This window comes from Rhinoraja longicauda, chromosome 1, assembly GCF_053455715.1.
Source record: "Rhinoraja longicauda isolate Sanriku21f chromosome 1, sRhiLon1.1, whole genome shotgun sequence".
In the NCBI taxonomy this organism is placed as follows: domain Eukaryota; kingdom Metazoa; phylum Chordata; class Chondrichthyes; order Rajiformes; family Arhynchobatidae; genus Rhinoraja; species Rhinoraja longicauda.
In genome coordinates, this window is record NC_135953.1 from 137,163,831 (window position 1) to 137,187,923 (window position 24,093).

The following is a 24,093-nucleotide window of genomic DNA, read 5'->3' on the forward strand; positions in this document are numbered from 1 at the left end:
CATCCTCCAAGCTAATGTGTTCCTTTCTATCGCGTTAATCTCCTCTCTAACCAGCAACGCTACCCCACCTCCTTTTCCTTTCTGTCTATCCCTCCTGAATATTGAATATCCCTGAATGTTCAGCTCCCAGCCTTGGTCACCCTGGAGCCATGTCTCCGTAATCCCAACTATATCATATTCATTAATAACTATCTGCACATTCAACTCACCCACCCTATTACGAATGCTCCTTGCATTGAGACACAAAGCCTTCAGGCTTGTTTTTACAACACTCTTACCCCTTATACAATTATATTGAAAAGTGGCCCTTTTTGATTTTTGCCCTGGATTTGTCTGCCTGCCACTTTTACTTTTCACCTATTGCTTCTACCCTCATTTTACACCCCTCTGTCTCTCTGCTCATGCTCCCATCCCCCTGCCACATTAGTTTAAATCCTCCCCGACAGCACTAGCAAACACTCCCCCAAGGACATTGGTTCCATTCCAGCTCAGGTGCAGACCGTCCTGTTTGTACTGGTCCCACCTCCCCCAGAACTGGTTCCAATGTCCTAGAAATTTGAATCCCTCCCCCTTGCACCATTTTTCAAGCCACGTATTCATCTGAAATATCTTCCTATTTCTACTCTGACTAGCACGTGGCACTGGAAGTAATCCAGAGATTATTACCTTTGAGGTCCTACTTTTAAGTTTATCTCCTAGCTCCCTAAATTCACCTTGTAGGACCTCATCCCGTTTTTTACCTATATCGTTGGTGCCAATGTGCACCACGACAACTGGCTGTTCATATATAATAATATGATAATAATAATAATATTAATTATAATTTATATAAATAATTAGAAGGGTGGCACAGCGGTAGAGTTGCTGCCTTGCAGCGCCAGAGACCTGGGTTCCATCCCGACTATGGGTGCTTGTCTGTTCTCCCCGTGACTGCGTGGGTTTTCTCCAAGATCTTCGGTTTCCTCCCACACTCCAAAGACATACAGGTTTGTAGGTTAATTGGCTTGGTATAAATGTACGTTGTCTCTACTTTGTGTGTAGGATAGTGTTAGTGTGCAGGGATTGCTGGTCGGCGTGGACTCGGTGGGCCTGTTTCTGCGCTGTATCTCTAAACTAAACTAAATTAGGTGACTCCCCTTCCCCATAAGTATATCACTCCTTTGCACCTTACACATTTCGGTGAAGGGAGGTTGGGATTTGCTTTTGACTTAAATTTGCGCACCAAATGAACCAATGTGTTGCATTTTGAATGGCGACGCTGCAATCATATCATATCATATCATATATATACAGCCGGAAACAGGCCTTTTCGGCCCTCCAAGTCCGTGCCGCCCAGCGATCCCCGTACATTAACACTATCCTACACCCACTAGGGACAATTTTTACATTTACCCAGCCAATTAACCTACATACCTGTACGTCTTTGGAGTGTGGGAGGAAACCGAAGATCTCGGAGAAAACCCACGCAGGTCACGGGGAGAACGTACAAACTCCTTACAGTGCAGCACCCGTAGTCAGGATCGAACCTGAGTCTCCGGCGCTGCATTCGCTGTAAAGCAGCAACTCTACCGCTGCGCTACCGTGCCGCCCCAATGGTCGAGTCCTGGCCTTCAAACCAACTGGTTACCCTTGCCCTGAAAACTCTCGCCTAAAGTTAGCTGCTGCTTTCAACCAGGGTTGAGGCGAGAGATCAAGCCTGGGGCATAAAACATACAAACCTAGGCTTCTGATACTATTACTTTATTCCTAAGATGTTATACACTGGTTGACAAAGATGTGTATTTTTTTTAAATAAGTAAATCACAATGGTTGAGGTCTTTGAAACAATTTAGCGATTTATTGTGCTGTCAATTGGATAATGCAAGCTGAAATTACTATTATTAGTTAAAACCACTGCTGTTATAATCCTTTCATCTATACAGATTAATAACCTAAAAAGGAAAAGCTTTGTCTGTGTTCTTGTAAAATTGTTAGTTACATAATTACAATCAAACATTTCCATTCATTTAAGCTTCTTCTCAACAGCGTGCAGACTATTGTTTCTTTAATTTGGACTACACTAGAAGCAGAATTAATGACATATAATTCTTATAGTGGCGTATAGTGATGATGTCGGACAGTTTCGTGGAGCAGGGAGACACCAGAGACTACACATGCTGGAATGTTGAGCAAAAAGCAAAGTGCTGGAGGAGCTCCGTGGGTCAGGCAACATCTGACGAGAGAATGGACAGGTGACGTTTTGATCAGGACCTTTCTTCAGTCTAAAGGTCGACACAAAATGCTGGAGTAACTCAGCGGGACAGGCAGCATCTCTGGAGAGAAGGAATGAGTTTAGTTTAGAGATACAGCACAGAAACAGGCCCTTTCGGCCCAACCGGGTCCGCGCCGACCAGGGATTCCTTCACATTAGCACTATCCTACACCCACTAGGGACAATTTTTACATTTATCAAGCCAATTAACCTACAAACCTGTACGTCTTTGGATTGTGGGAGGAAACCGAAGATCTCAGAGAAAATCCACGCCGGTCACGGGGAGAACGTACAAAGTCCGTACAGACAGCACCCGTAGTCGGTCTCTGGCACTGCAGTTCTGGTCACCACTCTAGGAAGGTTGTAACCCACTGGGGAAAGTGCAGAGGAGATTCACTAGGATAGACACAAAACGCTGGAGTAACTCAGCGGGACAGGCAGCATCCCTGGAGAGAAAGAATGGGTGACGTTTCGGGTCGAGACTCTTCTTCAGTCTGAAGAAGGGTCTCGGTCCGAAACGCCACCTATTCCTTCTCTCCAGAGATGCTGCCTGTCCCACTGAGTTACTCCAGCATTTTGTGTCTATTTCCGGTTTAAAGCAGCATCTGCAGTTCCTTCCAACAGATTCACGAGGATGTTGCTTCGATTGGAGGACTTCAGTTCTGAGGGCGAGATTGGCTGGCCTTGTTTTCTGTGGAGCACGCTGACGCAGTGGTACGGTTTGTAGGTTAATTAACTTCGGTAAAATTGTAAATGATCCCTTGCATGTAGGATAGTGTGTGGGGATTGCTGGTCGGCACGGACTTAGCAGGCCTGTCTCTCAGCGCTGTATCTCAAAACTGAACTAAATTATGATTGGATAGTCAAATTATTTTTCTCATGGTAAGGTTGTCAAAAACAAGAGGGCATAGGTTTAAAGTGAGATGGGAGTTTTAAAGGTTTGTTTTTTTAACACAGAGTAGTTTATATCTGGCACACTGCCAGAAGAGGTGGTGGAATTAGAAACATTCACTAGTCTTAAGAGGCATTTATACAGACACTTATTAGGCAAAGCATCAAAGATCCTGTCGTGGGCACAGAAGGTAAGTGTAGATGGGCAAGAAAGCCAGCATTCAAGTGGTGGGTTCAAAGGGTTAGCTTCTATCCTGTATGACAATATATCAGACCATTACATTTTCAAAGGAGTGGGAAGGAACTGCAGATGCTGGTTTGCACAAAAGATAGACACAAAAATGCTGGAGTAACTCAGCGGGACATGCAGCATCTCTGGAGAGAAGGAATGGGTGACGCTTCGGGTTGAGACCCTTCTTCTGACGTCACTTATTCCTTCTATCCAGAGGTGCTACCTGTCCCGCTGAGTTACTCCAGCACTTTGTGTATACCTATCTTCACATTTTCAAAGGTTGTCGAGATGAAAAATGTCAAAAACTCTGCTGTTCGTAAAATTAATCTGAACAATATCACCGAGTGTGTTGAATCATTGGGAAAACTGGCAGAAGGATACATGGAGAAAAATGAGCATGAACAAAACACAGAAACCAAGGCAACATGGGCTTCTTTGACTCATAAACTCCATTACCCGAGATTTCAATGTTCCGTACTGGTTTTCTTGCGTAATAGTAGTTCACTTTCAAAAGGGAAATGGGCATTTTGCACAATGTATTTAACTTGTTTCAGAACCGATTCTTAAATCTTAAATAAGGTTAAATAAGTTTGAGTAATTACATCTCATCAATTTCTACCAGATTTTTTTTTTAAATCCTCAATGGTGAAATGTTTAAGTTGAGAAAAAGAGTTTTATTTTACAATAGCACGATTTAGCTCAACTGGAATGTGGAGTGCTTAGCCGTGCAGTTTCAATGTTACAACTATCCAAATGTTAATTCTGTACTTGATTCATTGAGATTACAACAAAGTTAATAGTTGTCCTTTGGTTGTCCTTTGTCCTTGGGAACGATGGTGACCTGGGGAGAATTATTTTTACAATTTTCACCAACATTTCTTCAAAGTCATGCTTCTGATTTTCTGCCCCTGATTCCATTAGGAACAGAAACTCATTGTCCAAGTCTTGAGTGATTATGTGCTCGCCAATCCAGACCTCATATTTTTTCCAGTCTGAATTCTTTGAAATAGACAGTCTTTGTCCGTTTTCACCCCGACTTGCAAATCTGAGATAGTGAGGCATTAGCAGGTGCTGTAAGTCCTTGTTGTTTTCACTGGCCCTGTACTTTTAGGGGAAAAAAACATAATTAAGACATGTAATAATAACTCATGTTGGTTAAGACTGTGATATGTTTGATTTTTAGATTTAGATTTAGAGATACAGCGCAGAAACAGGCCCTTCGGCCCACCGGGTCCGCGCCGCCCAACGATCCCCGCACATTCACACTATCCTACACCCACTAGGGACAATTTTTACATTTGCCCAGCCAATTAACCTACAAACCTGTACGTCTTTGGAGTGTGGGAGGAAACCGAAGATCTCGGAGAAAACCCACGCAGGTCACGGGGAGAACGTACAAACTCCGTACAGACGGCACCCGTAGTCAGGATTGAACCTGAGTCTCCGGCGCTACATTTGCTGTAAGGCAGCAACTCTACTGCTGCGCCACCGTGCCGCCCCAATTTTTGGTTACTTGTTTAATATCAGGAGTTCTTCATCAAATCCTGACCTATCCTCACCCACAGTCCACTGAATTTTCAGCATCTTCTGCTGGAACCAACAATCGAGAGTGAACATGAGCCCAACACTTTGAGGTTGGTGAGGTATCCTTAATCTTAGTAGATAGAGCTCTTAAGGATAGCGGAGTCAGGGGGTATGGGGAGAAGGCAGAAACGGGGTACTGATTGAGAATGATCAGCCATGATCACATTGAATGGCGGTGTTGGCTCGAAGGGCCGAATGGCCTCCTCGTGCACCTATTGTCTATTGTCTATTTCCCTCGTTGGGATTTGCAAATCCAGCGTGGTTCCTCGATCAAATCCTTGAAGGCAATATGACGTTTACAGGACTTGATGCAGGTTCATTACAGGTGTAGGCCCTCCCCACATCAAAAGCAACCACATGAGGTGCTGACTGATAACAGTAGGTAGCATTATTGGGAAACATGTTCCCAATTTTGGGGGAGTCCAGAACCAGGGGCCACAGTTTAAGAATAAGGGGTAGGCCATTTAGAACGGAGATGAGGAAAAACGTTTTCACTCAGAGAGTTGTAAATCTGTGGAATTCTCTGCCTCAGAAGGCAGTGGAGGCCAATTCTCTGGATGCTTTCAAGAGATAGTTAGATAGAGCTCTTAATGATAGCGGAGTCAGGAGGTATGGGGAGAAGGCAGGGACGGGGTACTGATTGTGGATGATCAGCCATGATCACATTGAATGGCGGTGCTGGCTCGAAGGGCCGAATGGCCTCCTCCTGCACCTATTGTCCATTGTCTATCATCAACAAACCCCACTGTCCACTCTCTTCTCATTGCTGCCATCGGGCAGGAAGTAAAGAAGTCTCGTTCCACACCACTAGGTTCAAGGGCAACTATGTTCCCACATCGATCAGGTTCTTGTACCAACCTACACAACTCTAATCCTATCTAAACAACGGAACACTACACCTCACCTCTTGTACCACCGTGGACTTTTTTTTCTCTAATTATGATTTTGCATTAACATTTTGGTTTTTGCACAGTCTTTTAGAATTTTGTATCATGTATATTCTGTGTGTTTGAATCTATGTGTCTGTGGTGCTGCTGCAAGCAAGATTTTTTTGTTGTACCTGTACCTCACCTTGTTCGTACATGTGACAATAAACTTGAGTTGCTGCTTGAAATCAGCAGGACAGCAGCTGCAAAGTTATTAAGCAAGATCGTGGGATGTCTCACCAGGAGTACACCACAAGTTACCGGGATGTAAACATGAGCCTGCACAGAGCGCTGATCCAGTCCATTAGTCCATTAGTTTAATTTCCAATAGAGATAACAGTGGATCATTCAATCTCTGGGCGGCACGGTGGTGTGGTGGTAGAGCTACTGCATTACAGCGCCAGAGACCCCAGTTAGATCCTGCTGCCTGTACGGAGTTTGTACGTTCTCCCTGGGAACTGCTTGGGTTTTCTCCGAGGTCTACAGTTTCATAGAAACATAGAAACAAGGTGCAGGAGGAAGCCATTCGGCCCCTTCGAGCCAGCACCACCATTCATTGTGATCATGGCTGATCATCCACAATCAGTAACCTGTGCCCAACTTCTCCCTATATAATAATAATAATGCATTACATTTATATAGCGCTTTTCTAAACACTCAAAGACGCTTTACAAGGTTTACTAAAACATAAAAGAAAATAAATAGATAAATAAGTAAACGAAGAGAAAAGGAAAAAGAAGGTGAGGTGACGGTCAGTGGTTGAAGGCAGTGCTGAACAGGTGAGACTTCAGTGATGTTTTGAATGTGGTGAGTGAGGAGGAGTCTCTGACGGTTTGGGGTAGTGAGTTCCAGAGTGTGGGAGCAGCGATGGAGAAAGCCCTGTCCCCCCAGGATCTGAGTTTGGTCCGGATGGGGGGGGACAGGAGGTTTGCAGCAGCAGAGCGGCGGGTACGGGCTGGAGTGTGTCTGTGGAGGACGTCAGTCAGGTAGGATGGGGCCAGGTTATCCCTTGATTCCACTAGCCCCTAGAGCTCTATCTAACTCTCTCTTAAATCCATCCAGTGGTCTGGCCTCCACTGCCCTCTGTGGCAGAGAATTCCACAAATTCACAACTCTCTGGGTGAAAAAGTTCCTTCTCACCTCAGTTTTAAATGGCCTCCCCTTTATTCTAAGACTGTGGCCCCTGGTTCTGGACTCCCCCAACATTGGGAACATTTTTCCTGCATCTAGCTTGTCCGGTCCTTTTATAATTTTATATGTCTCTATAAGATCCACTCTCATCCTTCTAAACTCCAGTTAATACAAGTCTAGTCTTTTCAATCTTTCCTCATATGACAGTCACTTACTCCTCCCACACTCCAAAGACGTACAGGTATGTAGGTTAATTGGGTTGATATAAATGTAAATTGTCCTTAGTGTGTGTAGGACAGTTTGAATGTGCGGGGATGGCTGGCCGATGCGAACAGGACAGACCCACCAGTGGTGATGGCACAGTGAGAGAGAGAATGGACTTTGTAGTTCTGAACGTCAACTCCAAATGCAATGCAATCTCATGGCATTGGGTAAAAGAAATAGACAAGGAAATAGACAAAGAGGGCGTGCAGCGTAGGTTTACTAGGTTAATTCCCGGAATTGCGGGACTGTCATATGTTGAAAGACTGGAGCGACTAGGCTTGTATACACTGGAATTTAGAAGGATGAGAGGGGATCTTATCGAAATGTATAAGATTATTAAGGGGTTGGACACATTAGAGGCAGGAAACATATTCCCAATGTTGGGGGAGTCCAGAACAAGGGGCCACAGTTTAAGAATAAGGGGGAGGCCATTTAGAACAGAGATGAGGAAAAACTTTTTCAGTCAGAGAGTTGTGAATCTGTGGAATTCTCTGCCTCAGAAGGCAGTGGAGGCCAATTCTCTGAATACATTCAAGAGAGAGCTAGATAGAGCACTTAAGGATAGCGGAGTCAGGGGGTATGGGGAGAAGGCAGGAACGGGGTACTGATTGAGAATGATCAGCCATGATCACATTGAATGCGGTGCTGGCTCGAAGGGCCGAATGGCCTCCTCCTGCACCTATTGTCTATTGAAACTGCCTCCAGATTTTTTCCTCTTGGAAGGTGCACTGAAAAGAGCAAGGGCGCAGAATGTACTCTTGGGGGACTTAAATGTTCATCGTGGAGAGTGGGTTGATTACACCACCACATGCCAAGCTAGCAGAGTTCCATAAGAGGAATAGCTGTCACACGTGATCTTACAATGTGCAGTTTTCAGATTTTGTTTTTAGCTTTCAGTTTTAGTTTATTGTCGCGTGTACCGAGGTACAGTGAGACGCTTTTGATTGCGTGCTAACCAGTCAGCGGAAAGACAATACGTGATCACAATCGAGCCTCACACAGGGAATAATGTTTACTGCAAGGTCATGCCAGTAAAGCCCGATCGAAGATAGTCCGGGGGTCACCAATGAGGAAGATAGTGGTTCAGTTGCAGGTGGATAGGATTAGTTTAAATTTAGATTTTTTTAGATTTAGAGATACAGCGCGGAAACAGGCCCTTCGGCCCACCGAGTCCGCGCCGCCCAGCGATCCCCGCACACTAACACTATCCTACACACACTAGGGACAATTTTTACATTTACCCAGTCAATTAACCAACATACCTGTATGTCTTTTATATCATGGTTGGTACAGACATCTTGGTATAAGTGTAAATTGTCCCTAGTGTGTGTAGGATAGTGTTAATGTGCGGGGATCGCTGGTCGGTGTGGACTCGGTGGGCCGAAGGGCCTGTTTCCGCGCTGTATCTCTAAACTAAACTAAACCAGTGAATATAGGTCTGCTGGCCTTAGTGATTTTTTTTTTGCTTGTGTGTCTTGAAACAGAAAAGCTATCCTGAAGGATTAGTCATGCAAATTTGACTAAGTCATGGTGTCCACACTCAGCTCATGAGACCGGCTGATAAGGTGCTAATGTCTTTAAAAGCCTGTGAATGTGGACGAGATGCGCTTTTGTGATAGTGAATGTGAAGGCACCTGGTGTTTATTGCAGTGGAGCCAACAGCAATAGTCCCGACCCGAAACGTCACCCACTCCTTCTCTCCAGAGATGCTGCCTGTCCCCGCTGAGTTACTCCAGCATTTTGTGTCTACCTTCAATTTGAACCAGCATCTGCAGTTCTTTTCCTACGCAATAGTCTCTCCATCAATTATATCCAAGGTGTAATATTTGGACCTACTGGGTAAGGTAGAGGGTATGCAAGGCTGGATGTCTAACAAATGAAATCACACTGTTCCTATTTAAATAAACTAAAGGGCATCAGAAGGTATTAATCATAAAGATAACGTTTTGATTTAATCTTTTACAAAAGACACAAAGAGCTGGGAGTAGCACAACGGCTCAGGCAGCATTGTGTCTTTCTTTGGTAAACCAGCATTTACGGTTTCTTGTGTCAACGTCTTTAATTTAACCTGAGCTTGGCTGGAATGCTTTCATTTGGACTGCCTTACTCTGAGGGAAGAGCACTTTACTGGCATTGAGCCAGACCAGATTTGAACTAACCCAGCATGCAGACAGCGAGCGGGTGGCTCTGCCCAAGCCGGCTGCCTGCCCCTTTTCCGGGGTTACGTCCGTGCCCGGGTGGGGTTAGAGAGGGACCATGCGCTGTCCACGGGCACCCTGGGGGATTTCCTGGACCGCTGGGCACCACGGGGGGTGGAAAGCATCCTCAACAAGGAGTGTCAGATAGTTGTATCATAGTTCATTGTTTGTCTTGTATTATGGTGGTGCGTTTTGGTTTCATTGTATTGTATATATTATTTTAGTATTTGAATAAATATTTTTGATTCATAAAAAAAAACCATGCAAACAGCAGCACCTCCAGGTAAGTGATACCAATATAAGGTCAGTCCCAAGCTCCAAATCTCCCTCTACACCCTACCCTTCCATATCTCTAGACTCCCTCTGACTCTCAGTCTGAAGAAGGGTCTCGACCCGAAATGCCACCCAATCCTTCTCTCCAGAGATGCTGCCTGTCCCGCTGAGTTACTCCGGCATTTTGTGCCTCTCTTCAGGATAAGGTTTTCTGTCCCTTGAAAGTAGACTTGAGGATTTGCAAGGTTCTGTACTGCATGGTAGTATCCTGCAGTTCATCTGGGATGGAGGAGGGAGAGGGAGGGGGAGGGGACGGGGAGAGGTGAGGGGGGGAGAGGGGGGTCGGAGAGAAGTGGGGGTTAGGGGGATGGGAGGGGGAAAGGAAAGGAAGTTGGGCATTTTCTCAAGCTGATGTTGCCCTGAACTTGTCCAATGGGCAAGATCATGTGATCTGGTTGGAGATTATTCCATGTTCAGTCACACACCATATATTCAGAATCTCAATGGCGTTTTGAGCTGCCCTTATTGCTTGTTAGGGACATGAGCATTCATTCACTCCCCATCCTTATTGTCCATGTCACCACTGGCTTTGTAACACCCCCTCACCACCCCCTCCCCAACTTCCTGCTTATACAAAGTACATGAGGGCAAAATCCATAGGTGGTGTTTCAAAATAACTAAGATTGCACAATGTACAACATTAAATGTATTGGATGTAAAAATATGTTAGTTTGTTGTGGGCTTGTATTCACTGGAGTTTAGAAGGATGAGAGGGGATCTTATAAAAACGTATAACATTATAAAAGGACTGGACAAGCTAGATGCAGGAAAAATGTTCCCAACGTTGGGCGAGTCCAGAACCAGGGGCCACAGTCTTAGAATAATGGGGAGGCCATTTAAAACTGAGGTGAGAAGGAACTTTTTCACCCAGAGAGTTGTGAATTTGTGGAATTCTCTGCCACAGAGGACAGTGGAGGCCAAATCATTGGATGAATTTAAAAGAGAGTTAGGTAGAGCTCTAGGGGCTAGTGAAATCAAGGGATATGGGGAGAAGGCAGGCACGGGTTACTGATTGTGGATGATCAGCCATGATCACAATGAATGGAGGTGCTGGCTCGAAGGGCCAAATGGCCTCCTCCTGCTGCTATTTTCTATGTTTCTTTGTTTTGCACCATTTTACCTACAATTAAAACATTTAATTTCGTTGAAAGCAGGTTCAAGGGAAAGGCATTAGAATTAGCGGTGTTTTTTGATGTTGAGACGGGAGAATAATCCTGGTGAGTTGGCAAGATTAGCAGGCTTGCCGCCGAGCCAGCGCTGTGGGCCGGGAACACGGCCGGAGGCCTCATCGAGGCACCTCGGTCTCAGCGAAAAGCTCAAGTTCACAAGTTATAGGAGTAGAATGAGACCATTCGGCCCATTTGAGTCCACTCCACCATTCAATCACGGCTGATCTCTGCCTCCTAATCCCAAGAAGGCCAGCTCTGTCCTGGGATGCCCCCTCGACCCAGTGCAGGCGGTGGGAGAGAGGAGGATGATGGCAAAGCTAACATCGCTGCTGGACAATGACTCCCACCCCATGCAGGACATGTCACTGCACTGAGCAGCTCCTTCAGTGACAGACTCCTTCACCCCAAGTGCGTGAAGGAGAGATATCGGACGGAGGTCCTCCCTTCCTGCTGCCGCCAGACTGCACAACCAGCACTGCTCCTAGCAGACCAGTAAATAAAGATCATTACCGCTATTTTAATTTTTTAATGAATGCTTATTTATTTGTGCTATCCACTTTGCTGCTGTAACCCTGCAAATTTCCCCGTTGTGGGATAAATAAAGTATTATTATTATTATTATTTTCCGGCCTTCACCCTCATAACCCTTGACACCCGTTCTAATCAGGAATGTGTGTACCTCTGCCTTAAAAATATCCACTGACTTGGCCTCCACAGCCCTCTGTGGCAATGAGTTCCACAGATTAACTACCCTCTGACTAAAGAAGTTCCTCCTCACCTCCTTTGCCCAGTTACGTCAAACGCTCATCAAATGCTAATCCACTCATTGCTGGGATCATTCTTGTAAACCTCTACTGGACCCTCTCCAGAGCCACAACATCCTTCCTCAGATACGAGGCCCAAATTTGCTCACAATACTCCAAATGCGGCCTGACCAGCGCCTTATAGAGCCTCAGGATTGCATCTCTGTTTTTGTATTGCAACCCTCTTGATACAAATGAGTTCGCCACAGAGGAGGCCGGATGGGATGGGAGGTGGCGTAGCCCCGCGGCAGGGGCCTGCGTGGGACGGAGCTAGAGCACGTGGACCAGATGCGGCCTACAGCGGTGGAGCAGAGGCGGACACCGCGGCTACGCCTGGCCAGGCCGACCCTGCAACGCCGCCAGGACAACAGACCTTCATGGTCAGATCAAGATCCCTGCACTTACAACAACTGGGACTTGAAAATGGTGCCAAACTGGTGACTCTGTACATTATCTCAGTGTACTACTGCTTTACACTTGCACTGTATCTGAGATGATTGTCTAACATGTGTCTAAGTGCTTATGTATAGTGAGTAGGGTTGCCAACTTTCTGAGGGACCTCACCCAGCCAGCGGCCACGTGCTCCCGCTGCACCAATGGCGGCCGCCTGGGCCGGGAGGCGGGTTGCTAAGCAACCTCCATTAGGCAGCGCCCGGGCCTCCGGGCCTACAGTGTCCGGGCCCACAGTGTCCGGGCCCACAGTGTCCGGGCCCATAGTGTCCGGGCCTACAGTGTCCGGGCCTACAGCTCCCCCGGGCCTAATATGGGACAAGGGCGGTCCCATTTGGGACAATCTAATTTAGCCCAATATACGGGATGTCCCGGCTAATACGGGACAGTTGGCAACCCTAATAGTGATACTCGTACTGAACTGTGTACAAAAGTGAATTTCATTGTACCTCAGTACATGTGACAAATTAAATACCATACCAGATGGTATTAAACTCTGAAATTATGCATTTTAAGAGAACTAATCAGGCACTGAATGATTGGCCCCCAGGAAGTACTGAGACAGAGGAACCTTGGTGTACATGTCCAGGGGTTCCTGAATGGCTGGATAAGATGGGTAAGAAGACAAACAAGACTCTATTAATAATTCTATGCCCTGCCTTCACTAGTTAGGGCATAGAATGTAAGTGCAAGGACGTTATTGCACAACTATTTAAGATGTTATTTGAGCCACAATGGATCAGTCTGAAGGGTCCAAACCCAAAATGTCATCTGTCCATTTCCTTCTGCCTGGCCCACTGAGATCTTCCAGCATAGACTAGAAAATGCTGGAGTAACTCAGCGGGACAGCTGGCATCTCTGGAGAGGTAACATTTCGGGTCGGGACTACTTCTTCAGACGGAGTTCTTCCAGCAATTTGTTTTGTGACCCGAAAGATAGAAATGCACTGGAAAAGGTGCAGGAGTGATTCGTCATTTTGGTTCCTGGTTTGGAGTAATGAAGATAGAATGGATATGTTGGGGAGATATGTGTAGGAAAAAAAACTGCAGGTGTTGGTTAAAATCAAAGGCAGACACAAAATACTGGAGTAACTCAGCGGGTCAGGCAGCATCTCGGGAGAGAAGAAATGGGTGACGTTTCGGGTCGAGACCCCTCTTCAGACTGATGACACAAAATGCTGGAGTAACTCAGCGGGTCAGGCAGCATCTCGGGAGAGAAGGAATGGGTGACACAAAATGCTGGAGTAACTCAGCGGGTCAGGCAGCATCTCGGGAGAGAAGGAATGGGTAAATGGGTAATCAGTCCGAAGAAAGGTCTCGACCCGAAACGCCACCCATTCCTTCTCTCCCGAGATGCTGCCTGTCCCGCTGAGTTACTCCAGCATTTTGTGTCCACCTTGTGGTTGGGGAGATAGATTGACTAAGATATAAAATAGAGGTACAGATAGGGGAGGTAGCGAGAAGCCTTTCCACTTAGCAGAGGTGTCTATGACCAAAGGACACTGGTTTATTTTAAGAGGTAGAAGAATTTGCGTGGACTAGAGAAAGAATATGTTCACCGAGGGCTTGGTTGAAATCTAAAAGGTACTGCCTGAGGAGGTAGTGGGGCAGCATGGCTTTCAGAACTTTCAAGTACTTGGGCTATGGGCCAAATACTGGAAAATGGAATCAGTTTCGATAGCTACTTGATGGCTGGCATGGGCAGAGTGGGCTGAAGGGCCTGTTTCTGTGACGATGCATGGTATAACATCACATTGGAAGTCATAACAAAACCGACAATTGAAGGGTCTCGACCCGAAACGCCACCCTTTCCTTCTCTCCAGAGATGCTGCCTGTCCCGCTGAGTTACTCCAGCTTTCAGGGTCTACCTTTGGTTTAAACAACCAGCATCTGCAGTTCCTTCCTACACACCTCAACTTCTGGAGGAACTCTTGAGGCAGGCAGCATCTGTGGCGAGAAATTAACAGGCCGCGTCTTTCTATCTGCTATCTTCCCTCGACTCCAGTCTTGAAGAGTCGCCTAGACCCGAAACGTCGTCTGTCCACTTCCCTCCACAGACGCTGCCTAACACACTGAATTCCTCCAGCGCTCCCAGAATCTGCTCTCTCTTCTGTCACCTATTTCAAAACGGTTTGAAATTATCCGTGAGATAACTACTTGGTTGAGGTTATTATAGAGGTACAGCATGGAAACAGGCCCTTCAGCCCACTGAGTCCACGCCAACCACCAATCATCCATCACACCAGTTACATATTATAACATGTTATTCTGCCTTTTTATCCATGCCCGACACATTAGGGACAATTACACAGAGGCCAATTAAACCACAAGCCTGCACGTCTTTGGGGTGTGGGAGGCACATGGAGGAAACCCGCGCGGTCGCAGGGAGAACGTGTAAACTCCACACAGGCAGCACCGGACGTCAGGATTGAACTCGGGTCTCTGGCATTGTGAGACAGCAGCTTTACACGCTGTGCCACTGAGCTGTAGTGGGTAGCACAGTTAGTTCATTGTTAGCTCCCCCTCCCCTCCCCCCACTCACCATCAACAACACCACAGTCACATCTGTGGAGTCATTTAAGTTCCTTGCAACCATCATCTCCAGGGACCTTAAATGGGGGGCCACCATCGACTCCACAGTCAAAAAGGCCCAACAGAGGATGTACTTCCTGCGGCAGCTGAGAAAACACAATCTGCCACAGGCAATGATGGTCCAGTTTTATATTGCCATCATAGAGTCTGCCCTCACCTTCTCCATCATGGTCTGGTTTGGCCGAGAAGGTTGTTGGCTGCAACCTTCCTCCCATTGACGAACTGTACACTGCAAGGGCCAGGAAGCGAGCGGGCAAGATCCCATCTCTGACCGCTCTCACCCTGGCCACAAACGCTTTGAAGCACTTCCCTCTGGAAGGCGACTCTGGACTGTCAAACAGCTTTTTTTCCACGAGCAGTAGCTCTATTCAACAGCCAAAAGTCTGTAGCCTCCTTTTGCTCTGGTATTTTATTTCATTCTTCACATGTTTAAATTATGTTTTATTCTTAATCGTTTACTGTATATCGTGTTGCTACTTGCGAGCAAAGCACCAAGGCAAAATTCCTTGTATGTGTACATACTTGGCTAATACAATTCATCGCAATTCAATTTGATTTAATTCAATTGTTACAAAAGCAACTATAGAAGATATAGGAGTAATGGCTATTTGTAGGAGATGATTGTCCACGTAACATTTCAATGTAGGTTTACATTAGAGTCATAGAGTGATACAGTGTGGAAACAGGCCCTTCGGCCCAACTTGCCAAAATCGGCCAACATCACCCAGCTACACTAGTCCCACTTGCCTGCGCTTGGCTGCGCCTAATGGCTGCGGCTCTCTGGCAGTCTGTTGTCTTTTTTTCTTTTTTTTTGTTTGTGTCGGTGTTGGGATGGTTTTTGTTTCTGTTTTTGGCTGTGTATGTGTGGTGGGGGTGTGTGGTGGGGGTGTGGGGTGGGGTGGGGGGGTGGGGCGGGGGGAAACCTTTATTTTATTAGGTCTCTTCCCCGGGGCGCGGCTCGGCTGCGGGCCTTAACATTGCCGGCGCAGCTCGGCTGCGGGACGTTTCAGTGCCCGGTGCGGCTCGGCTGCGGGCCTTAACATTGCCGGCGCAGCTCGGCTGCGGGACGTTTCAGTGCCCGGTGCGGCTCGGCTGCGGGCCTTAACATTGCCGGCGCAGCTCGGCTGCGGGACGTTTCAGTGCCCGGTGCGGCTCGGCTGCGGGCCTTAACATTGCCGGCGCAGCTCGGCCGCGGGACGTTTCAGTGCCCGGTGCGGCTCGGCCGCTGGACTTAACATCGCCCGGTGCGGCCGCGGGACGTTTCAGTGCCCGGTGCGGCTCGGCCGCTGGACTTAACATCGCCCGGTGTGGCCGCGGGACGTTTCAGTGCCCGGTGCGGCTTGGCCGCTGGACTTAACATCGCCCGGTGTGGCCGCGGGACGTTTCAGTGCCCGGTGTGGCCGCGGGACGTTTCAGTGCCCGGTGCGGCTCGGCCGCGGGACGTTTCAATGCCCGGTGCGGCTTGGCCGCTGGACTTAACATCGCCCGGTGTGGCCGCGGGACGTTTCAGTGCCCGGTGCGGCTTGGCCGCTGGACTTAACATCGTCAGCGCTGTTCGGCCGCGGGACGTTTCAGTGCCCGGTGCGGCTCGGCCGTTGGACTTAACATCGCCCGGTGCGGCCGCGGGACGTTTCGGTGCCCGGGGCGGCTCGGCCGGGGGGCCTTCCATCCCCTTGCGGGGGCTGTGCGTGTCGTTTGCCTTGGTAGGGGTCGAGCTGCCTGTCCGTGGGTGCGGGGGGAAGAGAGGGGAAGTTTTTGTTGCCTCCATCACAGTGAGGGGGTGTTTGGAGTCACTGTGATGGATGTTTGTGTTGGGGTCGGGTGTCCTGTGTTCTTTTCTTTTTGCTGTATTTTGTGTGACTGCTGAAATTTCGCTCGGTGTTGTGCCGAGTGACAATAAAGTGTTGTTATGTTATGTTATGTTATGTTATGTTATTCCAAACTTGTCCTATCCATGTACCTGTTTAACTGTGTCTTAAACATTGGGATAGTCCCTGCCTCAACTACCTCCTCTGGCAGCTTGTTCCATACACCCACCTCCCTTTGTGTGAAAAAGTTACCCCTCAGATTCCTATTAAATCGTTTCCCCTTCACCTTGAACCTTTGTCCTCTGGTCCTCGATTCACCTACTCTGGGCAGGAGTATTGGTTTAGACAATAGACAATAGGTGCAGAAGTAGGCCATTCGGCCCTTCGAGCCAGCACCACCATTCAATGTGATCATGGCTGATCATTCTCAATCAGTACCCTGTTCCTGCCTTCTCCCCATACCCCCTGACTCCGCTATCCTTAAGAGCTCTATCTAGCTCTCTCTTGAATGCATTCAGAGAACTGGCCTCCACTGCCTGCTGAGGCAGTGAATTCCACAGATTCACAACTCTCTGACTGAAAAAGGTTTTCCTCATCTCCGTTCTAAATAGCCTACCCCTTATTCTGAAACTGTGGCCCCTGGTTCTGGGGATTTTGGGAACACAGTAGCTCGAATTGACAACCATGTAAAAACATCTAATGAATCTGTTCCATGTTGCAAGGAACTTCTGATGCTGGTTTGTAGCAAAGATAAACACAAAATGTTGGAGTAACTCAATGAATCTGGGCAAGGCAGATTGAGAACAGAAAAAAAACAAAACCAAGAAACTCTGAGATTGCAAACGACGAACCAACCCATAAGCAATTTGCATTGCCTTCTATGTGCACAACTGGTTATTTCAGTACCATAATACATACAATGGACAGTGACGTTTGATTGCAGTTGCAAGTAACACAATTGATCTTACTGTTACAAACCTTATGGGAAGGGAACTCTCGAATGGAGAGGCATACATCTTCTGCGTAAACAATTGTGCCTCTGCATTTTTCGTTTCCATTTTTTACCTGAAAATAAGAATTGAATCAAATTGGTCGTTTGCCATCTGATGTGAAATTGGTTTGACATTGTCTAAAGCGGGAAACTCAGGGATTCTGTCAGGAGAAATGTTAAATTTACATTCTGACTTTTTGAAGTCCTTTCCGCGTAAGCTTGAGAGGTGACCCGATTAAAAGCCTCTCTTTCAACTTCTCAATGGTATCTTTAGAGGTGATTTCTGAAGAAGGGTCTCGACCGAAACGTCACCCATTCCTTCTCTCCTGAGATGCTGCCTGACCTGCTGAGTTACTCCAGCATTTTGTGAATAAATACCTTCGATTTGCACCTGCATCTGCAGTTATTTTCTTATATCTCTAACTTTTGAGCTCTGCAGATGTGCAAAGATTTTAATGGCTAAAACATTCCACACATTGTATTCTTAAATTGTAAATTATAATGTTTTATTCTTTCACAAAATGCCGGAGTAACTCAGCAGGTCAGGCAGCATCTCAGGAGAGAAGGAATGGGTGACGTTTCGGGTCGAGACCCTTCTTCAGACAATTTATTCTTAATTGTTTACTGTATGCCGTGTTGTTTCATGCGAGCAAAGCACCAAGGCAAATTCCTTGTATGTGTACGCACTTGGCTAATCAAATTTATTCAATTATTACTATTCAATTATTAAAGCTAAACTGTGTAAAACATTGCACATAGACTTCCTTAATTCTCAGTGAGTTTTATAAACTATGTAGACAATAGACAAAAGACAATAGGTGCAGGAGGAGGCCATTCGGCCCTTCGAGCCAGCACCGCCATTCACTGTGATCATGACTGATCATTCACAATCAGTACCCCGTTCCTGCCTTCTCCCCATACCCCCTGACTCCGCTATCCTTAAGAGCTCTATCCAGCTCTTTTTTGAATGCATTCAGAGAATTGGCCTCCACTGCCTTCTGAGGCAGAGAATTCCACAGATTCACAACTCTCTGACTGAAAAAGTTTTTCCCCATCTCAGTTCTATAGCCATACAATTCACTCCAGTTACACTTCGAATGGCTTGACCCAGCCAAAAGACAGCACACCTTACAAAGTCTGTAGGAATGATAACATTACACAGGACTCAGTGGCTTTAGATTAAAAACCATTTGAACAGCTTACCTGTTTTTTGTCCACTGATCAACAGGAAACCTGTGCACACAACAAGAATAATGTGGAACAGGTGCCGAAATCTCATCTTGAATTTTTGTTTTTTAAGCTGTTGAGGTTGAGCTGACGAAGGCAGAACACAAGGGTTAAATTCACAGCGCCAGTTGAAAGAAAAGCACCAGGTTCGGCCAACGGTATCACACTCTGGTGCCAAGCTTCTCCAACTGAGCTGAGCTGCTGCTTTTTCTAACAAGGTTAATGATCACATCAGACAAGGTTATTGGTTATTAGCTCTAGTCGGGAGGGCCTCTTTCCTTGTATGGGAACAAACTCACCCCCCTCTTCTCCATAAGCAAACAACCGAGAAGAAAGGCAAGTAAACAGTGTTTGTCTGTCTATAGATGGGTAAGCTGGCTCCGAGACAAAAGGATGGCCCCCTCTTTAAATTCAGCCTGTCGCGGAAGAATAAGAATAAAAGGTGACGCTTCACCATTTGCAAGTGTTTGACTTTGTATTGTACACATAACTCATCCCATCTGGAGAGAAACCTGAGAGAATCAGGAGGGATCCCACTCCCGCCCTTCCCAGGACCAGGAATGTGAAAGCACAAATCAATTCTGGCTTGTTTAGTGGTGCCACGCATCTTCAGTTCCTTTCTCAATCATCCTCTGCAATATTTTATTGATCAAACCACATTTTCAATAATACCAGAGCAGATATGTTCATGTTCACAACTGATAGGAGCAGAATTAGGCCATTCGGCCCGTCAAGTCTACTCCGCCATTCAATCATGGCTGATCTATCTCTGCCTCCTAACCCCATTCTCCTGTCTTCTCTCCACGACCCCTGACACCCGTACTAATCAAGAATCTATCTCTGCCTTAAAAATATCCATTGACTTGGCCTCCACATAGTTCATGATTCCTGGTTCTTTAACTACCAAGAGTAACACCAAAGATTAACATGCCTAATTCACAAAGTCCCAGTTGGGACGTGACAAATATCATTTGATAGCAGCTTACTGCCTTTATTTTAATCTAGGTTCCTCTTTTCCAGAGCAAATCACATCTGAAACCCTCTCATTCGTGTCCCCTCTATTCCAGAATAAATACCATGTGGTTGACTTTCCTGGGGCTTTTATTCACAAAATGCTGGAGTAACTCAGCAGGTCAGGCAGCATCTTAGGAGAGAAGGAATGGACGACGTTTCGGTCGAGACCCTTCTTCAGGGGTTTTTAGTCAATTTCAGTTTAGTTTATTGTCACGTGTACCGAGGTACAGTGAAAAGCTTTTGTTGCGTGCTATCCAGTCAGCAGAAAGACAATAAGGGCGGCATGGTGGCGCAGCGGTAGAGTTGCTGCGTTACAGCGAATGCAGTGCCGGAGACTCGGATTCGATAATGACTACGGGTGTTGTCTGTACGGAGTTTGTACGTTCTCCCCGTGACCTGCGTGGGTTTTCTCCAAGATCTTCAGCTTCCTCCCACACTCCAAAGACGTACAGGTATGTAGGTTAATCGGCTTGGTAAATGTAAAAATGTGGCTTGGTAAACGTGGGTGTAGGATAGTGTTAATGTGGGGGGATCGCTGGTCGGCGCAGACCCGGTGGGCCGAAAGGGCCTGTTTCCGCACTGTATCTCTAAACTAAACTAAACTGAAACAATACATGACTCGGGCAGTGGTAATCGAGCCATTTACAGTGTATCAGGGCATAACGTTTAGTGCAAGGCAAAGTCAGCAAAGTCCAATCAAGGATAGTCCGAGGGTCAACAAAGTGGTAGATAGTAGTTCAACACTGCTCTCTTGTTGTGGTGGGAAGATTCAGTTGCCTGACACCAGAGTTTCTGAATCTGAATCCCAGCAATGTTGCCGAGAACCCAGAAGAGATATGGAAGAATAAAGAGATGTAGGATTACTGAGGAATCTCGCTTGCATGATTAGGACAAAGCCCATCTACAATGTTTCTTAACATCGCCCTGTTATGAAAGCTGCCCTTTCAGTTCCACAGCGCACACCATCTCCACCAGCACCTCAGTAATCTTTGCCCTTTGCACATAACTTTGTCACCTCCACGTTTGACAACTTTATCTCCTTCTAGGTTCCTGTCTTTGACCTTGTTGCTTTCTCCTGCGCCACCTCTCAGTATTTTTTCCCTTTCTATACCTGCTTCACCAGGCCTGATCACCCTGCGATGGGCCTGCCTCGACTGAGGGTGTCTTGTGATAAAAGGCCGAAACACCCAGTGACGTTGAGGTACACAACTGAAGATGTGTCTGAATGGTAGCAACATCACCTAGTGGTCACCCCCAAGAACAACACCAGTCAATTGTAGTGCAAAACTTAGAGATTGTAACACCTAGTCCTACTAATCAAACTGCCTTTAGGTTTGATATATTGAAGTTTGATATCTCCTGGCCAACACAATGAAACACAGATGATCTGGCCATTATCACCTTGCTATTTATGAGCCCGCTCTGCATGCAAATTAGCAGCTGCCTCCACAACAGTGACTACAAAGTATCTCACTGGCTCTGGGAGGTCTGGGCCATGATAAGTGCTCAGTAAATGCACGGTCGTTTCCTTTCTTTTACCACTGCCCGAGTCTTTGACCACACTTTCAAACACTATTTCTGAATTCTAATTCTGAATTCTGGATTCTGAATGATTCTCCACGAAGCATTCTGGCATGTTTCCTGTCTTCAACATCTCATGCGGGTGCGATTTTACGCAGTTGTAGTTTGTGATTGTGTAAACCCAGATTTTGCACAGAGCACCACAAAAACAAATATAAAACAGAGAGAGAGAGAGAGAGAGAGAGAGAGAGAGAGAGAGAGAGAGAGAGAGAGAGAGAGAGAGAGAGAGAGAGAGAGAGAGAGAGAGAGAGAGAGAGAGAGAGAGAGAGAGAGAGAGAGAGAGAGAGAGAGAGAGAGAGAGAGAGAGAGAGAGAGAGAGAGAGAGAGAGAGAGAGAGAGAGAGAGAGAGAGAGAGAGAGAGAGAGAGAGAGAGAGAGAGAGAGAGAGAGAGAGAGAGAGAGAGAGAGAGAGCAAGCAAGCATCATTTTCAGACAATATGGAATGCTTTTGCGATCTGCTCCTTTGTGCCACTGACTGGGCACATTTCCAGCCGGGGCCTTCCAGCAGCAGTTGGTGCCTCTTTGTTAGATTCCCTCCCCTTGCAACTCTAAAGGAAGTAACACAAAAGGCCAATGACATTCTCTTCCGTGCCGCTCCTTCTCCTTCGTTTAGAACTCGGAATTCGATAGCAACTTGGATTTTCATTCATTCAACGGTTTTATCCATTTAAACAAGAAAATCAGATCCGCTGTTCTGAGAACAGGATTCCCACCTGTTCCATTTTCCAGAAAAGGCATTCTGGCCTTCCATCACAGTGAGGAGGTGACTGGAGGAGACTCACTGTGACGGATGTATCTTTCTGCTTCTTTTTGTTTGAGTGTGTGCGTTATTGCTTATTTTTATTGCTCTTGTTGTTGGACTGTGGGTAATCTTTCATTTCACTGCACATTTATGTGCGTGCGTGTGTGTGACAAATAGATTATGAGAGAAAACTGTCAGGAAACATAAAAACTGACTGCAAAAGCTTTTATAGATATGTGAAGAGAAAAAGACTAGTTAAGACAAATGTAGGTCCCTTGCAGTCGGAAACAGGTGAATTGATCATAGGAAACAAGGAGATGGCCGACCAATTGAACAACTACTTTGGTTCTGTCTTCACTAAGGAAGACATAAACAATCTGCCGGAAATAGCAGGGGACCGGGGGTCTAATGAGATGGAGGAACTGAGGGAAATCCAGGTTAGTCGGGAAGTGGTGTTAGGTAAATTAAATGGATTAAAGGCAGATAAATCCCCAGGGCCAGATAGGCTGCATCCCAGAGTGCTTAAGGAAGTAGCCCCAGAAATAGTGGATGCATTAGTGATAATTTTTCAAAACTCTTTAGATTCTTGAGTAGTTCCTGAGGATTGGAGGGTAGCTAATGTAACCCCACTTTTCAAAAAGGGAGGGAGAGAGAAAACGGGGAATTATAGATCAGTTAGCCTAACATCGGTAGTGGGGAAAATGCTAGAGTCAGTTATTAAAGATGTGATAGCATCACATTTGGAAAGTGGTGAAATCATCGGACAAAGTCAGCATGGATTTATGAAAGGCAAATCATGTCTGACGAATCTTATAGAATTTTTTGAGGATGTAACTAGTAGAGTGGATAAGGGAGAACCAGTCGATGTGTTATATCTGGACTTTCAGAAGGCCTTCGACAAGGTCCCACATAGGAGATTGGTCTTCACACGGTATTGGGGGTTCAGTGTTGAGGTGGATAGAAAATTGGTTGGCGGACAGGAAGCAAAGAGTAGGAATAAACGGGTCCTTTTCGGAATGGCAGGCAGTGACTAGTGGGGTACCGCAAGGCTCAGTTCTGGGACCCCAGTTATTTACAATATATATTAATGATTTGGACGAGGGAATTGAATGCAACATCTAAGTTTGCGGATGACACGAAGCTGGGTGGCAGTGTTAGCTGCGAGGAGGATGCTAGGAGGCTGCAGAGTGACTTAGATAGATTAGGCGAGTGGGCAAATGCATGGCAGATGCAATATAATGTGGATAAATGTGAGGTTATCCACTTTGGCGGCAAGAACAGGAAAGCAGAGTATTACCTGAATGGTGGCCAATTAGGAAAAGGGTAAATGCAACGTGACCTGGGTGTCATGGTACACCAGTCATTGAAAGCAAGCGTGCAGGTGCAGCAGGCAGTGAAGAAAGCGAATGGTATGTTAGCATTCATAGCGAGGGTATTTGAGTATAGGGGCAGGGAGGTTCTGCTGCAGTTGTACAGGGCCTTGGTGAGACCGCACCTGGAGTATTGTGTACAGTTTTGGTCTCCTAATCTGAGGAAAGACATTCTAGCCTTAGAGGGAGTACAGAGAAGGTTCACCAGATTGATCCCTGGGATGACAGGATGACAGGACTTTCATATGAAGAAAGACTGGATAGACTAGGCTTGTACTCGCTGGAATTTAGAAGACTGAGGGGGGATCTTATAAAACATATAAAATTCTTAAGGGGTTGGAAAGGCTAGATGCGGGAAGATTGTTCCCGATGTTGGGGAAGTCCAGAACCAGGGGTCACAGCTTAAGGATAAGGGGGAAGTCTTTTAGGACCGAGATGAGAAAACATTTCTTCACACAGAGAGTGGTGAGTCTGTGGAATTCTCTGCCACAGAAGGTAGTTGAGGCCAGTTCATTGGCTATATTTAAGAGGGAGTTAG

The 24,093-nt window shown here is 46.4% G+C and overlaps 1 protein-coding gene across 1 annotated transcript; it reads right to left on the reverse strand.

Annotated features, from left to right (window-relative positions):
* Positions 1 to 2,749: 2,749 nt before the first annotated feature.
* On the reverse strand, positions 2,750 to 19,152 carry apela (apelin receptor early endogenous ligand). The gene is made up of 3 exons (XM_078407088.1): positions 18,826 to 19,152; positions 17,610 to 17,696; positions 2,750 to 4,478 (listed from the first exon to the last, which is right to left on the reverse strand). Exons 1-2 carry the CDS (start codon positions 18,899 to 18,901, stop codon positions 17,611 to 17,613), a joined length of 162 nt encoding a protein of 53 aa, XP_078263214.1. The 5' UTR covers positions 18,902 to 19,152; the 3' UTR covers positions 2,750 to 4,478; position 17,610.
* Between the last annotated feature and the right edge of the window lie 4,941 nt (positions 19,153 to 24,093).